Source organism: Pseudonaja textilis, chromosome 2, assembly GCF_049901715.1.
Source record: "Pseudonaja textilis isolate UNSWEBS1 chromosome 2, rPseTex1.2, whole genome shotgun sequence".
NCBI lineage: Eukaryota > Metazoa > Chordata > Lepidosauria > Squamata > Elapidae > Pseudonaja > Pseudonaja textilis.
Genome location: NC_141991.1, coordinates 112,705,287 through 112,726,524, shown reverse-complemented (window position 1 = coordinate 112,726,524; position 21,238 = coordinate 112,705,287). Strand labels below are relative to the sequence as shown.

The following is a 21,238-nucleotide window of genomic DNA, read 5'->3' as shown; positions in this document are numbered from 1 at the left end:
TTTTGCCAGTTTAGACTGCTTTTGATTTGTGACTACTGTATTGTTTCATAATATTACATATTTTATTTGGATGTTCATTATTCTTTATTGAATTTTGCTAGACGCCAGCATGGGACCATGTGGGATACAAGTATACTAAATAAATAACCAGTAGTGAGTACATAAGGAGGCAAAGGGGCTTAGTCCTGGGATGACAGAAATGAAGTCACACATCTTTGAGGCAATATCAGCTGATAGTCAGCTCCTGCTGTTGCTACTGACTTACACTGGGAAGCTCAGGGCTTTGTCTAGTATTAGCCAGGATTCTATCACTGGATTTGCACAACAGATTTAAACTAGTGATCATATCTGCTTATTTCCTTGATTCGCAAAATACATTTCTAGCTTGCCTTTCTTCTGGGGCATCCTGTTCAATATATATTCACAAAGATTACATTCTTCCCCTTCTATATACCAATTGGCCTGAGGTCTCCTTAGCTTCAGGAAATTTGCTGTATCAAAATTCTTCATGGCATGCCTGAATTGCATTCTCTTTTGGCAAAACAAACTGAACAGCATGTTACTGAAGATAATAGGAAAGTTATATGGGAGTCAACACCTACCCTGTTGTTTCAAGGAACATTTGAGTCCCTTCTGAATTTGAATGAGAAATGCTATTGCTGAAAACTCTGACGCTTACCCAATAGCAAGGGCAGCCTGTGGAGGTTAATTCAGAATCAAGGCTTTGAGGAAACCACCACACAGGGACTTCCAGGGGTACCAGTCAACAGTGGTGTTCCCCAAGGCAGTGTTCTAGGACCAACTCTCTTCATATTCTACATAAATGACCTCTGTGATCATATTAAGAGCAACTGCGTCCTCTTCGCTGATGATGTAAAGCTATTCAACACCACAGACAATACTGCTACTCTTCAAAAAGACCTGGTCAAGTAAACGGCAACTTCAAATCTCAAAAAGTAAATGCTCTATCTTACATATTGGCAAAAAAAAATCAGAAAATAAAATACAAGCTGAATAGTCAAGACCTTGTTGAGGATCCAAACTCTGTCAAGGACCTTGGAATTCTCATCTCAATTCTGATCTAAGTGCTAGAGCCCATTGTAACTACATAGCTAAAAAGGCATTAAGAGTTGTTAACCCAATCTTACGTAGCTTTTTCTCTGGTAATATTACATTAATAACTAGAGCATACAAAACATTTGCTAGACCAATACTTGAATACAGCTCATCAGTCTGGAACCCACATTACATATCTGATATTAACACAGTTGAGAGAGTCCAGAAATATTTCACAAGAAGAGTTCTCCACTCCTCTACTTATTGCAGAATACCTTATGCCACCAGACTCAAAATTCTAGACCTAGAAAACTTACAACTACGCTGCCTTCGGTCCGATCTAAGTATAGTATATAAAATCATACATTGCAATGTCCTACCTGTCAATGAATACTTCAACTTCAACCATAACAACACAGGAGCAAACAATAGATACAAACTCAAGGTTAATCGCACCAAACTTGATTACAGGAAATACAACTTCAGCAACAGAGTGGTCAATGTCTGGAATACTCTACCTGACTCTGTGGTTTCTTCCCCAAACCCCAAAAACTTTAACCTTAGAGTGTCTACTATTGACCTCACCCCTTTCCTAAGAGGTCTGTAGGGGGCGTGCATAAGTGCACCAACGTGCCTACCGTCCCTGTCCTATTGTTTCTTTCTTTTTTTTTTCTTATATGTATCCATATATTCATAACTATATTTTTACTTATACCTATTATCTTGTAAGGAATTGACAAACCAAACAAACAAACAAACAAACAAACAAACAAACAAACTGAAGATGTCTCTGCAAAAGCAGAGCTGATGACCATGGCAAAGAACCTCCCTGGATAAAGACAGGATGAGAGATTGCCTAAATGTGCTCTGAATGGCTGCTCCTGATGAGGAGACTGCAGGGTAGCATTTTTCTGTGGGTTTGAGTACGGGGAAACAAAGGATCAGTCAACTTGCTCACAAGCACATCCGAACCTGTTAAAGGACACTAAGTTTCTAATCACTTTCGGAAATTGTCTATTAACCATCTGAAAAGACCTTAGGAACAACAAGTCATTAGGTGAGTTTGTTCTGAACAAAAGAAAAAAAATTGTAAGCTTAAGAACTTAAAGAATTTGAATTAAACGCAAAATGCTAAATAAGAATTTGATCTAAGAAAGTTGCAAATGGATTAAGGCTCTAGATACATTTTGGAGTGTTGACTTTTACTATAATGTTTTGGAATTAACTACAGTATAAAAAAACAGCTTCTCATAGGAAACAGGTTTATTTTGGCTATCCTGGCTATTGTAAGTCATAACAAGATAAGTGACTTTATGATTGCAGAAACTTGATACTAGGAGACTAAAGATTCTAAACAGAAAGAAAAAACATAAAAGTCATAAAAGTTGGTATCTGTTAGTATTTACAAATGACACAAACATTATTGTATTACAAGGAGATCTTAAAGGAGATCTTTGAAGAATGGAGCCAGAAACAAGTAACTACAATATCAACACCTGCCCTGTGGACCATCTTGCTCTCCAGTGTGAGGTCGGTGCGAACCCTCCTGACCTTCCGTAAGAGCCTAAAGGCCTGGCTCTGCCAGTTAGTTTCGGGCTCCAATGGGAGAGCATCACAATGCAAGCGGTTGATGGATTAACAGTGGATCCCACCTCCCCTCACATCCTGCTCCTGCCTCCCCCATCTTTTAATTGGACTGTGAATTTAATTGAATTTAAATAAATTAAAACATAAAAAACCTAATTTATGTTTTTAGTTTACATAGTTTTTATCTTTTATGGTTGTAAGCCGCCCAGAGTTACCTTGGGATAAGATGGGCGGCCTATCAATTTTATAAACTAACGAACAACGTCAGTAATGATATCTGCATCTATGGATAGACTATGTCCAAAAGCTCTTAATGAAGGAATGACAGCTATGGAACAAATTTTATCTATGAAGACAGAGAAAGTAGAGCTACAGATAACATCCAAGGGAATGATTTGGAAAAGTACACTTTACTAGATATACAAAAGATACTGGCTGAAGTTTTAAATATTAAAAGAGAAATACAAAGTATATACCAATAAAATGGTTTGTAATAGGTTTTCTTATTGGATCCACAAAAGAGGCCTGTTAAAACTTTGAAGAAAAAGGCTATGTGATAGGATAAAGAAGAACTGAAGAGAAATCAACTCCTATGACAATATTTGATTGAATTAAAGATTAAGACTGTTAGAAGTAAAAGGAAGTAATATAAAGTTAATTTATTTGCTCATGTTAAAACAAAAAAAAAGTCACTAAGTTTTAGACTTTTAAGGACTTTTTGCTTGATCCCAGGATGGAAATATTAAAGCTTTATAGATTTGCTTATTAAAGGATGGGATATGGGATGAAGAGATATCTATTTGTAACCTTATAGGGTGTGAAGAGTTATTACTTTAAAAAGATACTTATTGTGATGAAGGTTAGAAACCACTTCTTCATATATGTCCTTTCTTTTTATCACATTCTTTTCTTTTTCTTGTTTCTTTCTGTTTTCTTTTTTCTGCAGTTTTTATTATTTTTTTAGTCTTATTATTTTCTGCAAGTTTAGTTCATATTAGTTTTTACTATCATAATCAAAATTCTTAATAAAATGATATCCCTAAAAAGGAAAGTATCACATAGAACTTCACATCCTGCAAATTAAAGGTCTTTATTTCATTCCCAGGGAAAATAAGATGACAGAATTTGCTGCCCAATAGCAGTTGTGAGAAAGTATTACATCACAGAGAATTTATATGCTTTCTTAACCCAAAGAAGAATCTCTCTAAAAAAAACCAAATGGCAATATAGAGGCAATAACTTATATTCGGCTGTCCCATGAATGGAGCACTTAATAGAGAGAGTGCTCTCACATCATATTTATTGAGATTAAGAAATGGATTTATGCACAAACATTTGCTAGACAGGGAAATAATTTCACATAGCAATAAGCTCAGAACATGCAATGAAATCTTTCCCACTGTTTCTTTTTTAAGTTTCCTTTCTTGCTAGCAAAAGATTTGTGAGTGCCAATGTGATCTAGTAGTTAAAATAAAGGACTGGGAATGGGATTCAAGGCCACATTCTGCCATGAAAGCTCAACTGGCAGACAGCTCTCTTTGTCAATCCAGCCTACCTCAGTTTGGTTACTTTGGGCGGGGGGACCATTGCAGGGAGAACCCAGTCTGTTGCCTTAGTTCTTGAAAGAAAGGGAAGTTACAGATCTAATGAACAAATTACTGTTTTTGGCTAGTTACCCAAATCTTCCCTTTCGCTTCAGTGTCAGAAAAAAAATCCTATTTAAAGTGGAAGATTATTCCTTCAAAATGAGAGCTATCAGCTCACATTTCTTCCTGATCCTCCCCCTAAGGATAAAGAAATCAGGCCTAAAAACTGGGCCCCATTTCCAGACTTGTCAATTGCAATACTGATGTTTCTGTCCTGTGGGAATCCAAGAGGTTCAACTGAAAAATCTTTTCTCTTGGACTGAGATGCTCCCTCTTGCAAATACTGCTGCCCTCCCTGTATACAGTAGTTCTTGACTTACAACAGTTCATTTACTGACCGTTCAAAGTTACAACAGCACTGGAAAAAGTGACTTAGGGTTGTTTTTCATACTTATGACTGTTGCAGCATCCCCATGCTCACATGATCAAAATTTGGAAACCTGACCACTGACTCATGTTTGTGACAGTTGGAGTGTTACATGGTCACCTTTTGCAACTTTTTGACAGGCAAAGTCAACCAGGAAGCCAGATTCACTTATTAACTTAACTCCAGTGATTCACTTAACAACTGTGGAAAGATTGTCAAATGAAGTAAAACTCATTTAACAACTGTCTCACTGAGCAACAAAAATTTTGGGCTCAATTGTGGTTGTAAGTTGAGGGCTACCTGTAATGTAGCACTCCCATCTTAGATAAGATTGATAATTAGCTGCAGAGCTGTACAATTCTGTCAACTACTTTGAGTAGAGTTTGTTCTAATCAATCTTCCCCCCCAAAAAACTTGTCCTCAGGAACAAGGCTTTCCTTTTGCCACTCCAGGATTGAATCATGAGTTAATTGGTGGACAGAAATGCCAAAGTAAAGAGCTCAAACCTCATTGCTGTTTAAATACTGAAGACAGCTTTTCAAACAAGAGTGCCCCAAGTAATGTTTTAGCAAGAAAATGTCACATAAATATTCAGAGGTTCTTGTTCCCTTTCATTTACTCCATTTTTTTACCTGACACTCATGATGTTGCCTTCAGGATGTTTCTGCAGATATGCCTTCACCACCCAGGCTGTATGCTCTCGATAGGTCATCACACGGCTACAAGTGAAAAGGAGAAATTCGGAAAATAAGATGCCCAGAAAACCCTAGGAGAACCATCTGCTTCCTGGAATGGCTTGACCATGCATGTGAAGCTGTAAGCCACTGAAGGAGAGCTGGCACACTAAGGCACCTTTCTTTCTTCAGCTGCTCATTTCAGCAGTATTGGGCTTGATAGGTACAGCAAAAAAGAAAATGGAAGTCAGGAGAAAAGACAGGCAGCAACCGTGCCCTGCATGTATGTGATTTAAACTCTGCATTGCACAATAAAGTAATAGGAACTTACCTATAATTTAATGCCAGAAGTAATTCTATCACACGTTTATTTCAGGCAAGGGAAAAATTCACATAATATTAGCAATGGCACTAGCACTTAGACGTATATACCGTTTTACAGTGCTTTACAGCCCTCTATAAGTGGTTTACAGAGTCAGCATATTGCCCTCCAACAATTTTGGCTCCTCATTTTACCCACTTTGGAAGGATGGAAGGCTGAGTCAACCCTGATTATTATATAACATTGCTCTATCTTTTATGTTAACAAAAAAATATTTTTAGTTAAAAAACCTGCATCCAAAGCATTTGTTCCTTCCTTCCTTCCTTCCTTCCTTCCTTCCTTCCTTCCTTCCTTCCTTCCTTCCTTCCTTCCTTCCTTCCATCCATCCATCCATCCATCCATCCATCCATCCATCATATAGGAAGGCCTATGTCGTTAAAATTCATCCAAGCTTAAGGTGTATACGGAAAGGGAGAAGGTAAAAATAATCTTTGCAACTGATAATAATCTGTGAAGCACTGTTGGGGCAAGTGCTCCTACTTCATGCCTCGCCCCTCAGCCAGCCAGTAAAGTCAGAACAAACATAAGCTTCCCTTGCTGAAGGGAGGAATGAGGTGGCTGTCTTACCATTCACTCAGAGCCATCCGTCGGTCATAAACCCGAATGGAACCATCTCCAAGCCCTGCTACGATGAGCGAACGATGAGAATCACAAGACAGACTCGTGACACAGCTGTCAGCCCCCGTGGGAATATCCTGAAACATTAACATAACAATTCAAAGCTGCAATTGTGCTGACCATATTTTTTATTTAGTTCAAAAAGCATAGGCCGTCTCTTAAAAGCAGATGCAAACATGCAAATTCACAGAAGATAATAAAAAAAATCACAGCGAAACCACATCATAAATATAGCATCATGATGAAAATATTTTAAAAAGAGGCAGAGCATAATGTAGGATTTATCTCCCATTTTAAGCTTGACAAATCTTGGGTGGAATAGAATTCACACATGAGGAGTTACTGCTAATATAATTGTTCTTATTAATGGTACAATATTGTACTAGTTACTATAGCGCAACATTAGGGCCTCAGATATTAATCTTTCTGTCTGGATACACTAATAGGTGATGGTAATTCTTAGAACAATTCAGTCCTAAGTTGTTTATAACTTTAAAGGTCAATACATGCGTTCTGCTTGAAATGCAACCAGTGGAATTTGTAAAATATGTATGTCAAATGTTCCAGGCACTTAAAACAATAAAATGATTAATAATTTGCACGAGTTGATGTTTCCAAATTATTTCAGAAGGCAATCCACATAAGCACATTAGACTAATTCAGCCCAGATGCCATGTCACTAAAACAGGACAAACTGTTTTCATCTTTATACTTGTGGGTATGTATGTATGTGTGTGTGTGTGTGTGTGTGTGTGCATGTGTATGTAGTTTATAATTCTTGTCAGTTTAAATCAAGCAGTTTGATCCAATATTTTAAACTGAGAGTTAGTTGATACTTATATAATGTCAAGAAAAAGTAATTTCCCACATGTATCTAGGGAGCGAGAGGGAGGGTGAGAGAGGAAGAGAAGCAATGACACAGGTATCCATTTAAATTCAGGAGCTAACCTAAAAGCACTCAGTGTACTACTCTGTATCACCTTTTTACTTTTGCCTTTCTCAGACATATGCGAGAACATCTTGTCTAAAAACATATTTGTAATGTGTTAATTAGTGCCATTTGGAGACCATCACAAGTCACTCCACCTAATACCCACATGAAGCATAACACAGATCTTCAGCATTCACAGGGGGGTTCTCATATTGCCTTCATATCTTATCAACTGTGGCAGAATTTTATAAGCAAAGGCACAACCATGGTGTGATGCAGGGAAAAGATGAGCTGATTTGATTCAAATATTTTCCTATATATAGTGTGGCCACCGCAGTCAGCTGGAACTTTTTTCATTATTATTACTGACACTTTCAACATCCAGACAACGAGAAGATCCTAAGTTTTACACAGTAGTTACATCATGGACATACCCAGCATCCATCCTGCTGAGTCTGCTGACCCTTGAGAATGCTCAGTTTGCTTTTCTTAAGAAGGGCCTTCTCCCACACAAACTTCACCATGCTACAGATCCCTCTCCCTCTCCGTGTGTGTATTTGTAGATTTAAGTTCACTTTAGCAACCCTAATGTGAAAAAAAAAAATTATGGTTTCTGCATTGCTAATTGATGGTAGCTATAAAGGAATTAAGAGCTGACCTGGGGATAGGAAAGGTATGAGTGAGTCTGCACTTAATAGGGGAGGAAATAATTACTTTCCAGAAAAGGTTATAATGCTGAGAAAGAGGGGGGAAATTAAAAAAAACACCTTGATTTTGTTTAGTTAGGATAGGACAGAGAGAAACATAGACAAGGTCTCAAGATTCTGCTAGTCTGTCTTGCTGCAATAAACACTCCGGAATCTCTAATGTACACCTGCAAATATATATAAAATTAAAGCCACTGGGTAGTGTCATACGTGGCCATGAGGTCCAAGAGTGTTGTTCATCCCTGCCATAGGGGATGTTCCAGCAACTAAGGTTCTAGGCAAGTCACACAACTCCCTTTTTTACCACCCTAAAATCCCTTAATTCAGCAACCCCAAATCTAACAGCAGATCTAGGGAGAAGATTTTGCTTTCAAAAAGGGGTAAATATTCATTTTTTAATTTTTTCCCTTCAACATCTTATGTCCTATTTAACTTGGGGACCTAGATGACTGTTTAATTAACCAATATGGACAAGTCACCTTAGATATGGCCTTTTGGGTGGGGGGGTGGAGTGGAAAATACCTGTATTATAGACTTCTCAGAATTTTGGAAAAAAATGGTTTGAAAAACATTATAAGGCTGGAACATCTACAGGTATCAGGCTAGAGATGAGGAGACTGTGTGTTCTAGCCTCACCTTAGATACAAAGCCAGTTGTGTGACCATGGGCCAGCCACTTTCTATCAACTCTAGGGAGGAAGTGGTGGCAAACCACTTCCAAAAAACCTTGCCAAGAAAGCTGCAGGGACTTGTGAAAGTCTCTCTATCACACAAATACATTTATCCAGTTTCAAAATTCTGCAACCTATTCCCCCTTTTAATACAGTAAATCTGATTAAAAAGACTCAAGAATCTAGCCTTTGTGGTTCTGAGTGGCTGTTATGGGTTTAACGATGTCTGTACTTCTCCATTATTTTCTTTTTGCTGATTAGTAACATCTTTCTCATTTACTATAACTTTCCAAATTTATCTATGCTGACTGATTGCACAATTATCTTCCTTGGTATTTGTGTCATGTGCCTTTTCTTACGTATGAATTTGTCTTGGGCGATTTTTAATCGGATAGGTAGATTGCCTGTTAATACAATTTGTTATCCACTTCAACTGGAGATAGTAAAAGAGTTCAAAAGCAGGAACATTAGACTATTTTCCCCTGAAGTATATGCCATAATGTAACAAGCATCTTAGTGCTATGGGACTCTTTTGGTTTTTATGAGCAGTGTCATTTTACCTTAGTGCAGTTTGCCAAGTTATTGCTGTTGGCCTCTTTTACAGAAGCAAATTACAAATACTGTTGTAATTCATATGTAGTCTGACAAAACAATAACAAAACAGCATAACAAAACCAAAACAAAAGATGCTGCAGGGGTATTCCACAAATTGCTTTGTGGCCCATGGTCTTTGTTCTGAAAAAGACATTGGGGTGACTTCCGATATACAATCATGCAGAAATATATGAAAGTGAGATTATGACTCTCATTGTTGTTCTGAGGCACTTATGTCCAAAAAGGACTTTAATATATGTGAGAAGACTTCAGAGCCCATCAGCTTCTTCTTACGTGTACTCAGACAGTGGCTCAACACATCCACTGACCCAGTCCTGCCTTGCAACAAATAGGGGAAATAGCTCTTCATTTCAAAGGGGTGAGTTTAATAAAAATCTTATAAGTCAAATAAATGTCTCGACAATGTCCCCTTTTATCCTCAATCAGTTTTGCTCCACAGCAGTTATACAGAAAGTTGAAGGCAATTTAAAGCACAACTTTTCTTGGAGAGTAATAAACTTGCTCTATGCCAGAGGTCTCATTCTCACGGCCCACGGGCCAATTGCGTCCCTCAGGATGATATCCTGTGGCCCCCACTGTGATATGAAAGTATAATATTAGTGTATAATATAAAGTATAATATAAAGTATAATATTATGCGGCCCAGCCTCACCCAGACTCTGCCTCCAGCGGCCCCCAGGTGAATTGTGTTTGAGACCCCTGCTCTATGCTGACAGCAAAGTGACATAAGAAGGAAACCCAACCATAGTGGAAGTAGATGGAGCTTCTTCCTGGAAAATATCAGTCCTGAAACAAGGACCTAAATATCCAAGAAATAATCCTGTTTGACAGTCACTGTTTCTTGAGCCTTAAAGAGTGATTGATGACTTGCTAAGGTGACTCACTTACAGTGATGGCCCTCTAAAGAGAATTGTGGCCGCTGCTAACTTTGTCCTATTTCACCATGACTTCATGGCATTTTACAAGATTACAGGAGTCTATAAAGGATATTGAACTACAAAGCCCCTTATTTCCTTCAGAAAGAAGAAAACGACTTTCCCAGAAAATATTTTGCTTCACTCTGTCAAGGTCCAAACTTTGGAGTGGGTAGTAGTTTTATAATGCTTTTATGACTTCTTCCAGGCAAGGAATATTCTTCCTGCTTTTATGAGAAACACTTTAAAGAAAAAGGTAATTAAAAAACAGGTGCAAGGCCATGGTTAAGGGCAGAGGAGAATCTGGAAGCCTTAATGGGCTGCTAGAGGAATCTGAGCTTCATATGTTGCCATTCTGCAGAAAATGATTTGCACAGAAATTCAGGACTGTTTTTTTTCTTTTTTAAAGAATACCTTTGAAAAGTAATAAATGCAAACAGCAAAGCTGCGATATACACTCAACAATATACTCAACAATGTTAATCTAAAGCTGGAGCATTTTTGTTCACTACAGACAAAAGATTTGCTTGGAATAATAAGGGCATAGCTGTTAAGAAAGAAAAACAAGTTACAGTTAAGCAGCCACAGAACTAAGCAATAGCCAGAGTTGGCTCTGAAGAATGGTGCTTAGCTAATTTAATATCTCCTTTTTATTTTTAATCACTGCTATGTTTGTATTTACCCAATTAAACATTATTTAACAGTTTGCTGGAGACGACTATCAAGGGACAGCCAGGTTTCTAACTCAGATGCTAGACTTGCATAGAGGGCTTTTTTACAGGACAAAAGCTCAGACTTCCAAATCAAGAAACACCCCTCCCCTCCAAAATCTCAGAGGGCTTGGAAGTAACTGCAGTGCTCTTTATGAAATGCCCTCATTCCAGACTGCAATCTGGATTAGAATCCTATCCGGAACATGCCACAGCAAGCAGAATCACTGGCCCAAAGATGTTGCAGGAAGAAATACCTAGGTGAGTCAGCAAATGTGTAAGTAACATGGAAGGGGTGCCTTCCATTGCCGAAGGTGAGGGCTTACTGCTATAGTCTGCAACCCACTCCATTCTTCACCTGCTGTAACTGATATGGATTCACAACTCAAATATATGTTCTTATATGTAGGCAGCATTCGAAAGCTATCTGTCAATCTCCAGTGCCGTGAGGCAGGGGGGAGAGAGAGATAAGATTTTCTATAACAAAAATCATGAAGAAAAGCAGCATCTTCTAAGCGGACCTTATACGGCAGTGGCCTAAACTGGCAGTGACCAATGGGCACACTGGTGCTTTATTTATTTATTAAATTTATATGCTGCCTATCTTGCCGTGGGGCTACTCTATTCTTTATTTTTCCAGTGACTGTATAATTTACAGGATAATTTATCCTCTGTTGAGCTTTGGCTTTGTGGAAAGAGAGGAACTTACTGGGGTTGCCTTGCCAATTCAGCAAAAATCAGAAGCTAGCAGGAATCACCTATCCCACAATGTGGGCAATGAGTTACTCAGGAACAAGAAGACTCTTATCTATGGTCTACACAGGCTTAGCCATGCAGCTGTGCTACTTCCTGGACAAAATTATCTTACTTTGTAGATGCAGGCCACAATCCTTACAAAATATCTGAGAAGTCAGCTGAGGACCCCTCACAGCAGGGTCACACGACAATTTTGTTTCCGTTTTTTCCCCTTCGCTAAACTGGGCATTGGGGTGGCTAGCACGTGATGCATCCGGCCTGTGGGCTGGGAGTTTGACAGCCCTGATCTAAATGAAGGATGCTATTTTTTTCATGGTCATCGTAATGGATTGCCTGATAATGAATTGCAGGCGTTAATTTTAGTACCCGGGTTTTATGTATATAAATCTGTGGGTTAGCAACTGGGCATCGACATTTCCACATTTGATTTCTACAGTTCTGCTCTGCTAGATGCAGCTGAATGATTCAGGTTTGAGCTTATGAAGCACCGTAGGAAGCATTTTGAATAATTAATAATCATCCTCATTTAAAATATTTTCATCCTCCTGATTTCTGATGTTCTCTAACTTTTACAGATTAAGTTTTATTTGAAAACAATTAAAATTAGCATCGTCTTAGCTGAACTGCATTGCTGGATCAAAGTGTCATAATTACTAACAGCCAGATAGAATTAATTTCCAAAACCATCGGAGATCACACTTTATTTTTCTGGCAGATCTCCAGGAAGCAACAGTGGACTGAAGATGGTTCTTTGGAAAGTGGCACAAAGAGCATCCAGTGAAGGGCTCACCTCCTTGGAATTCCTCTCTGGAGCAAGAACCGCCCACAAATGCTCCATTCAGTGGTTCCCCGTGAGGAGATCATAAGACAGTGGTCCAGAGTGGGGGCCTTAGAGTTTGAGGGCCGGGGGAAGGTCACCTGGCCTAAGCTGTGGCTTGGTGCCTTCAAATGGACACTTCCTTTTTTAACTACCTTAGGAAATTGTGTGTTAATAGTTTTTTGATTGTTAAGGACTTTCAAAAGAGCAAGTTTCATTACATTGCGTGACTTTCATTCTATCCTTGATGGAAAATGTTTCATCCACATTTAAGGAGTTTAAAAAGGGTTTTTATTTTTATTTTTGGATAAACAGCAAAAGGTAACTGGAACATTGTGTAGGAGAAAAGTAGCAGAACCTGGGAGAAGTGTTAAAAGAGGGAAAAGCCTAGAATCCCTACTTGTGGGACATTATTCGAAGATCAGGCTTTTTTAAAGTTAAGGAGAAGGAATATAAAGTGGATTTATTTGATTAAGATTAAAATATACATATTATTATGCAAGCATAACATTGCTTTATACAGTTTCATTTTTTAATTATATATTTTTCTTTTTCTCTGCACTTTTTCTTTTTTATATTATTCTTGGTTTGTATTTTTTTTTATCTTTTATTTATTTATCAATCATATTTATACAGTCACCCAACTCATAAGAGATACTTCTGAGTGGTTCACAACAGCAAACAAAGTATTTGTAAACTTTAATTAAAGTATTATTAAAAAGTGACTCCAGTTTATTTCTCACAGTGGCTTACACAGAAATGTGTATATCTGAAGAAAAGATTTGGTTTTATGGCAATTGATGTAAACAGCTTTACTTTTTGCAAGAGTAAAGAGTAGGGTAGTGTGGATAAGGAAATATCAAGAATATCGGAACATTTCTTGGTGCCTATGACAAGAAGCCTCTGTTAGAGGTAGAATTGGCTCTTCAGGCTGCAGATACAAGAAAAATATTGATTTTTGGGAAGCTCTAAACAGGCATAGGAAAGGCTGGGGGAAAGGATAATTACCATGTAGGGCAATTTCTAGATAAAAGAAGCTCCAAAAATGTATTGGGTGTCAGGAAAGCATACCAGTTAGTACAAGTCTTGCTGCATTTTTAATTCCAAAAACAATAATGAAGAATGGCAAAAAGAAATGTGGGGTATGTATATGTGGTTTCAGAGTGAGGTATAGCCATAGGGCAGGGGTGGGGGGGGGGGAAGAGGAGCAGGAAGAAGGGGAGGAGGAGGAGGAGAAAACATTTCTTGGGCCCTGGACACGCTTAGCCCAGGCGACAGGATCTGTGCGGCTGGTTAGAGTACTGCTGCAAAATGACTGGATTAAGAAGTGTGTTTCTCTGCCGAGGCATCTCATCAATGGGCAGAGGCTCACCGCTTGCTGACTTTCCCGTGTTTTGCAGTCTCTGAACATGCTCGGTTAGAAGGGAGGTGGGGTGGTACTCCAGGGGCCAATGATAAAGAAAGAAATCCTTATACTAGTAACAGCTGTCAGTAGGCAGGCCAAGACCCACATCCCCCGCGGCTGGGTGTGCTATACGTGGAAGAGTGTGTGCTTCTTGCCCATTTACACTCAATCTACACAGGCAGCGATGCTGTTTCAAGAAGCACTGAGAGTAGAGGTGATAATTGCCCGAGGTTGTTCATCACAGGCACATCAACCAGATACGTCCCATTCTCATAACTTCCCAAATCTAACTTCCAGCTCTATTACACTCATATTGAACAGATAACACAGAACAGCTTTTCTTCGCATTCTGCTCATGCTTTTATAGCACTGAAAACAGGACACAAACTGTTTTGGTTAGTAAGAGATGCTGGAGTTACCTGCACTTTCATTTCTCGATCTGTATCCCAGATTCGGATAATGCGCACATCCCCAGAAGTCATGAGAAGTCCGGTTTCTTGTTCCCAATCCACCACCATTCCTGCTCCTGGAAAAAGACAAAGCACAGCACACGGCATTATTATTATTTTTTACAAATATGCAGACCCAAAGAGAACCAACACTCCTATATATCTGGTTCCCAGTTCTGAATTCTGCTAGAATTAAATGGTTGCTCTCAAAATCCTATGGAAAAACAAGCAGATTCCTGGAACCGGCAAATAAAAATGGATCTACAATAAGCATAATCTGTTTCTTTTAAATTTCCCTCATTCAATTTCAGCTGTGGTGTACCAGGAATGGTAAATGAGATATCAAACAAAGCCGGCTGACAATTTAAGTCGGACAATATCTCATTTTAGACATAAAGATTTGCACCAGTGTAGGCTAGAGACAGAACAAAGCCCTAAAATGAGAAAGTTGTCAAAAGGAAAACTGTGCAGAGCTGCAGTGTGGAGAAGGAAAGAAGGGAGAAGAAAGCAGGCCCCAAATTAGAGCAACAGAATATTTGACAGGCTTTCCTTGTTTGCTAGGCAAATGAGATAGCAACAACATTTTTCTATTTTTCAGACAAGCTATTGACAAAGATTAAACCAGAGAATAATGGAAACAATCAAAGAGAAACCAAATGTTTCTTCACCCCCACCCCCCCAAGCTACTTTACATGTCATTTCTAAATAAAAGGTAAGTGGTTTGTTTTTTATTTGTGCCTTTGAGTCAATGTTGATTCCTGGCAACTGCTTGGACTAATCTCTGCAGTTTTGTTGGCAAGATTTTGGAAGCGGTCCTTTCTTAGGACTTGAGGCAGGATGAGAACTCATGGTCTCCTGGTTTTTAGCCTGCTGCCTTAACCACTACACCTAGCTGACTCAAATAAAAAGTAAAACCTCCAATTAAACTGGTGAAAACTCTTTTGTCAGAGTTCACTGGGTTTTTTCAGTTGAACCTAGCCAGTCACTAAACAGAACAGAACTGATAGAACAGAACCTGGCACATTGAATTGAGCATTTATTTAATCGTTTATCTTGGATGGCTGTGTTTAAATCAGAATGTTATGCTTTCTGAGTATAAAAAGGCAAAGTATCTGTAGATCTATCCATATTCATTTATTTGTCTAGCTTGAATTTGAGGAGGAGGGGGGACTTGGGCTCTAGGGTCATATTGGCATTGTGAACTTTACTTTACAGTTTACACCTCTGGTGCAGAGGGAAATGTAAAAACTTGTTAATGAACAAATTCTATTTCTGAGGTTGCTGCAATGTAGAATACCATAGAATATTTTTTAGTTACTGGTTGAATGCTATGACTCAGAGCCTGAGTTGATTCTCAGGCACTAATGTTTTGCTTTCAAGGAAACATGAAGCTCACAGATATTGCACAATTCTAAAAAAAGAATGCATTTTGCAGAAGGGATAATGCTCCACATCCAAATCAAATTTAGACAAATTGGCCTAGCTAGGGGGGGCGGGGGGAGAACGTAGAACATTTACAAATAAAAGTGACTGAAACAATTGTATCATAGTTACTACTAAGTACATGCCAATTAAGAACACAAGTCTGGACAAAACTGTTCTAAGTGGCACAGGAATGCTTCAAGGATTCCTTCTTTTCCTTTTTGGTACTACCTGGGCTGCTACTACAGCAGGTTCACAGGTAAGGCCTTTCTCCTATGTAATAGGTTTATTTATCCTCCCACTGACATTTATGCTGAAAGTAAATGTTGAGAACTAAGCAGTGAGCCAGGATCATCAAGGGTACCCAGGGCATCTGTACTATGTGCAATAGCAGCCATGAACCTGGGAAAATGAGAAGGTTTTCAATGACTTTGACCTCTGGGAATTTCTCATAATAAGCTCCAACTTGCTTAATGTGAATATGTTTTCTTTAAAGTTTATAGCCTGCTCGTATGTTGCTCAAATATACTGCTATGGGAAATCTACTGTCTTTTGTTCCCTGGTGGGGAAAAAACCCAACAGATTATGCATATCTCATATTGTATAATATTGTTAAAGAGATATGCATGGACTTGATGTTACAATGTGCAGATACATGGTTCAAAGCACAAAAGAAATGGATGTCTTGCATTAGTTCAATATCCCTCTTGTTTCTAGCCAACAAAATCCAAGGGAATTAAGAGTTTCCATTCCCATATTTTGCTAAGTTTCTTAGCAAGGAAATCAGATTGTCATTAAAAGAAAAGGCATTGGAAGAGGAGATTCATAATGGTCTCTTCTGCAATTCTATCATACAGTAGTGTCCAAAGACCTTCCTGATAATCTCTCCATCCCATTCACCAAGACATTTTCAGAAAGACAAAGCTAGCTGTAATTAGCATGTCCGAAAGAGAATATACCCTCTTACACCAATAAAAGGCCCACATTTCTTGTCAGAAAATCAAATCAGATGCTGATATTTGCTTTCTAACTGTGACACCTGAAATGGCTCCCAAATGTATAGTGTAGTGAGGAGAGTAGAAATCAGAATGAAATCATACAATGGGATTATTTTATGCCAGTGCCACTAAAAAACTGAATTGAGGATTTTTTTGCAATATAGTAAGTGGCAAAGGAATGCAATCTACCTTTCTTATGATCAGGGCCTTGACAAGGCGAAGGGGCTTGTGTGAGTAAATGAAATTGTGGGCTATGTCATTGGACATGTATATATCCAGAAGGGTCTCCCAAGGAGAATAGGCCATGATAGATACCCCAGAGTAACACCAATCACATCTGCCAACCCGCATTGGGCTAGTATGGTAGATTATGGTCTATTACTTCCACGTGCCAATACAACCTCAAAAATGGCCCTCATCCCCTGGACATCCTAGGGCAATTACCCGGTACCCATGGCAGCGGGAAAACCTGCCTGAAAGCAGAGGGTGCTAACAATCACTGGGTTAAATCAGACTGCTGCTGGACTTTGGACAAAGGAACGGTCAACATTCGAATAATAAAGATTATAAAGAAAATGCATCTTTCTATCCTGTTTCCTTTCAATCTGTAGCCTGAGCCATCAGTAATACTCAGGATATTTTGTTACAGACAACTGTGCAAATGAAGAACTAGGAGGTTTTCCTTTGATTTGCTCCTGACACCTTTTGAATGTAATGGAAGAAATAGAAGAGAGGGAAAAGAACAAGTTAAATTGACAGTTCAGATCTTTATCTGGACACCCAAATTGATTATTCCTTTAGCTTCCCTGGTAGCTTGGAAGAATGCAAGAGTTCTAAAGTGAGTATGGAACAAATACTTTGAATGATAAGCATTTTCCAAACAGTTTGTGTTCGCCATCTTGTTTATGGTCCACATGACAAAATAAATCCAGCAGGTTCGGGATGGATGGAGTCCTTTTCAGTTTTAGCAAGCAGCACTCTGTTAAGCAATGCTAAATAGGCTAGCTTTCCCATCATTCCCATTTAGAGGAAGGCTCATTTACATTTGTAATTGTAGCCCAGTCTGCAAATGCTTGGGAACCTATGGTTGCTTTTGCATGAATGTGTAAGCAAATAAAACGAATAAAACGTTAGCAGAGGTAAGAGGAAGGACCGTGGCAACCTTATCCCGTGTCTAGATGTAGGCAATTCTGATAAGGATGGAATTCAGTGAGATTCCTCAACAAAGACAGCCTTATGTTCTGATCCCTCATAACCAGCCTTGCTACTCTCCTTGGAGTTGTACAAAAGAAGCCAGCATAACCTGTATCTTGCAGACTCACAGAAATCTGAGTAAGCATAGATAGATAATAGCAATAGCACTTAGACTTATATACCACTTTACAGTGCTTTACAGCCTTCTCTAAGCAGTTTACAGAGTCAGCATCTTGCCCCAACAATCTGGGTCCTCATTTTACCCACCTTGGAAGGATGGAAGGCTGAGTCAACCTTGAGCCTGGTGAGACTCAAACGGCCAAATTGCAGTCAGCCAGAAGTCAGCAGAAGTAGCCTGCAATGCTGCATTCTAACCACTGCGCCACTGTGACTCTTAATAATGTTCCTTTGCAGTTCAATTCCTCTAAAGATGCTGGGGCTGGCAATGCTATATAGAGGGTTGCTGCCTAAGTTAAGACTTCAGTTAGTCTTAGTCAGCATCCTCCTATTGTAGTCCCCCTTCTGTATCACAAATGATATTGATTCTGTTTGGAATATAATTTCTTCTGTTTAGGCAGCACATTCTATCTTGATTATTAAACTTTATGTGACCAAAGTGGGCTTTCCAAGATGCTTTTGGTTTCTCTTGATGGATGTTAATCAAGACAAAATAAATATGGTGCCAGAGTTTACTAGGGTTTGCTCTTGTCAAACTGCAGGTAGCATAGAGGTTTTTCTGTTGTTGAAAATGGAGCATCCTTCCAGGAGTGACTATAATTATGCTGTTCTAAAGGGCTTCATGAATCTGCAGAACCATTCTGGCCTCTTCTCTTTACAGGAATAATGATGTATGATGTTTTTATTCTGTCATTTACCTTCCTGACTTTGACAACAATTGAACGAAAATTTACTCCTGCTGAAGCCTCACTTTCTCCGTCTGTAAAATGGGATTTATAAAGCAATTCTTTCTCTCGTGTGAGATGGGTAGCACACAAATAAATGTTCATGAACAAACACTGTGGAGAGGAAGTCTTCTCTTGCAAGACATATTGGTATGGAAAATCTATTTTTAAAAAAGCACATAAAAAAGCAAATGCCTGTGCAAATATAAAATGTTGCATAATTCTGGAAGCCAGAGAATAATTATTTTTAATTTTTTTTTAAATAAAAGAAGCAAAAATCCAAATCCAGAGGTTACAGTGAAAATGTAACAGACCATGACCAAAATACCTGTCTATACTTGTATTTAGTTGTGTTTTTTATATCTTTCTCCAGTTTTATCCTTTGTCGATAGTGTGTTCTGGATTCTTAATTGCTTTTTTTCATGGTGAGCAGCAGAAATCACAAGGGAAAGACTCTAAATGCAACAAATGACTAGAAGAAAAATAATTCTCAGACATGGCTTACATTTATTACACCCCACTGTGTTTCTGAAAACAAATCTTTCTTAGTTAGGGTCCTTCAACAAGCTACACAGGAGACTGTTCGACTTTCTCATTATAGAGTTAGTCCATCTTTGCTTTATAAAGAAGATACTGAAGTGAGAAGCCCCGAGTAGGTCTAGTAAAATCTAGATATGGCAACACAGAACCAGAGGTCTTGGTATTTCTTCACTATTTGCTAGAAGTCACCTGGTTTTTGGTACTTCATGTCCAATAGTACCAATTCAGAGAACGTTTTTCTATAGATCCTCAAATGGCCAAAGGGAAGGAATCCTGATTTTCTTTGAAACGGTGCTGAGACATAAATGCAGCCCATTCTCATAGTTATTCTCGTGAGAACTTGCTACTAAATTAGCAAATAAGATAATGGCATCTTTCTATTGTTACAGTATCTTCTGGATTGATGGCAGAAAATGGGAATCGGTGACAGGGTGTTTCGGTGGATCTCCTCATTCTTCTGCAGCTGGTTCCAGTCAGAGGGTGGTCGTGAGAGGTTGAGTCAAAAACCTGTCCACAGGTGCCAAGATTCTCACGTCCTGGTTTATTATCTATGAGGCTATTAGGAGAGGTCATCATCAATATACTGAAGATATTCAATTATTCATCTTGACCTCTGGCCAGCCAAACGATGATGTCCAAGCTTTATACTATTGCTGCAGGCTCTGGGAGTCTCTGTGGGGCAGAATAGATTCACGCTCAGGTCTAGCAAGGCTGGGTCGCTGTGGGTTCCTTGGTCATCTGATTCTGGGGATCTTTCACAATTTGCAATGCCCCATTCAGGCCTGGTGTGCATGTGGCAGCTGAGTCCATGAATGTCTTTGCACTGGTGCAGTTTGTATGCCAGTTGCATCCTTCCCTGGACTGGGAGGTCCTGTTTTAGTCCCCTTGAGGGTAGAATGTTGCAGTGCCCCTGAAAACACCTCAAAGCTGCAGCTGGTCCAGAATACGATGGCATGAGCAATGATAGGCAAACCTCACTAGCTTTCTCTGGTGCTTCACCTTTCCTCATGTAATGAGTTATGAGAATAACCTTGAAGAAGAAAAGGAAGGGCAACAGCCAGATAAGAGAAATCTGAGCCAGAGCAGGAATGGAATTAGAGAAAGCATTTCAGACTGAACCCTCCCTTATTCTCTTTGGGAGAAAGACAAGGAAGGGGAAATATACTCAGAGTTGCAAGATTCTGTCACTGTGACCCTACAATAAAAGATGTTTTGGCATTTGTAACTTTGGCATTCAGATCAAAAGGCTGACATCTCAGGAATAACAGCCTTATGGAGAGTCATGTGATCTCCAACCTTTACACCTTTAAATGAACCTTAATAACTGAGCTTCTCTTTAAGCCTTGAATTAGTGTGCAACCTTTACGTCAGGGAATGGGGTGGTGTTTTGTAGAGTTCCTCCTTCCGGGCACAACATTCCTGCAACAGTTTTCATTTTGCAGTTGCAAGAATTGTTTTAGAATCAGAAGGCCTCAAAATGTGAGCAATAAATAAAGCAACACTTTAGTTTAACAGAATGTACTATAGCACTGATTTCTTAGGGGACATAGTTCCAGGCACAGCAGCATCTTTCTGATTATAAACAAGTAGTGAGCAGTAGGGGTTTTCTTTTAGTCCCTCGATGAAAAAGTAAAGCCTCCAGTAGCACAGCCTGGTCAATTTCTGCATCATTCATCACCAGAGGGAGCCACATGCTAAGAACCAGGATGGCACAGTCTCCCTCCGGCCTTAAAGGACTGCAAGGGATTAAAACCTCTCACAAGAGATGAGATGTTCGGATGTTATTTTTTGCAAAGTCATCTACAAGTCATTGAAAGTAACCCATAGATAAGTATTCCCTAATTACATGCATATATAGAAGACTGTGAAATCATAATA

At 39.0% G+C, this 21,238-nt stretch overlaps 1 protein-coding gene across 3 annotated transcripts in view; it reads right to left on the bottom strand.

The window, feature by feature from the left end:
• Positions 1-21,238, bottom strand: part of RPTOR (regulatory associated protein of MTOR complex 1) — a 376,730-nt gene that overhangs the window by 11,061 nt on the left and 344,431 nt on the right. For all 3 annotated transcript variants that reach the window (XM_026701786.2, XM_026701785.2, XM_087924955.1), the window contains 3 exons: positions 14,275-14,381; positions 6,280-6,407; positions 5,289-5,375 (listed from right to left, as the gene is read on the bottom strand). In XM_026701786.2, coding sequence (XP_026557571.1) covers positions 5,289-5,375; positions 6,280-6,407; positions 14,275-14,381 — 322 coding nt within the window. The remainder of the gene's footprint in view (positions 1-5,288; positions 5,376-6,279; positions 6,408-14,274; positions 14,382-21,238) is intronic.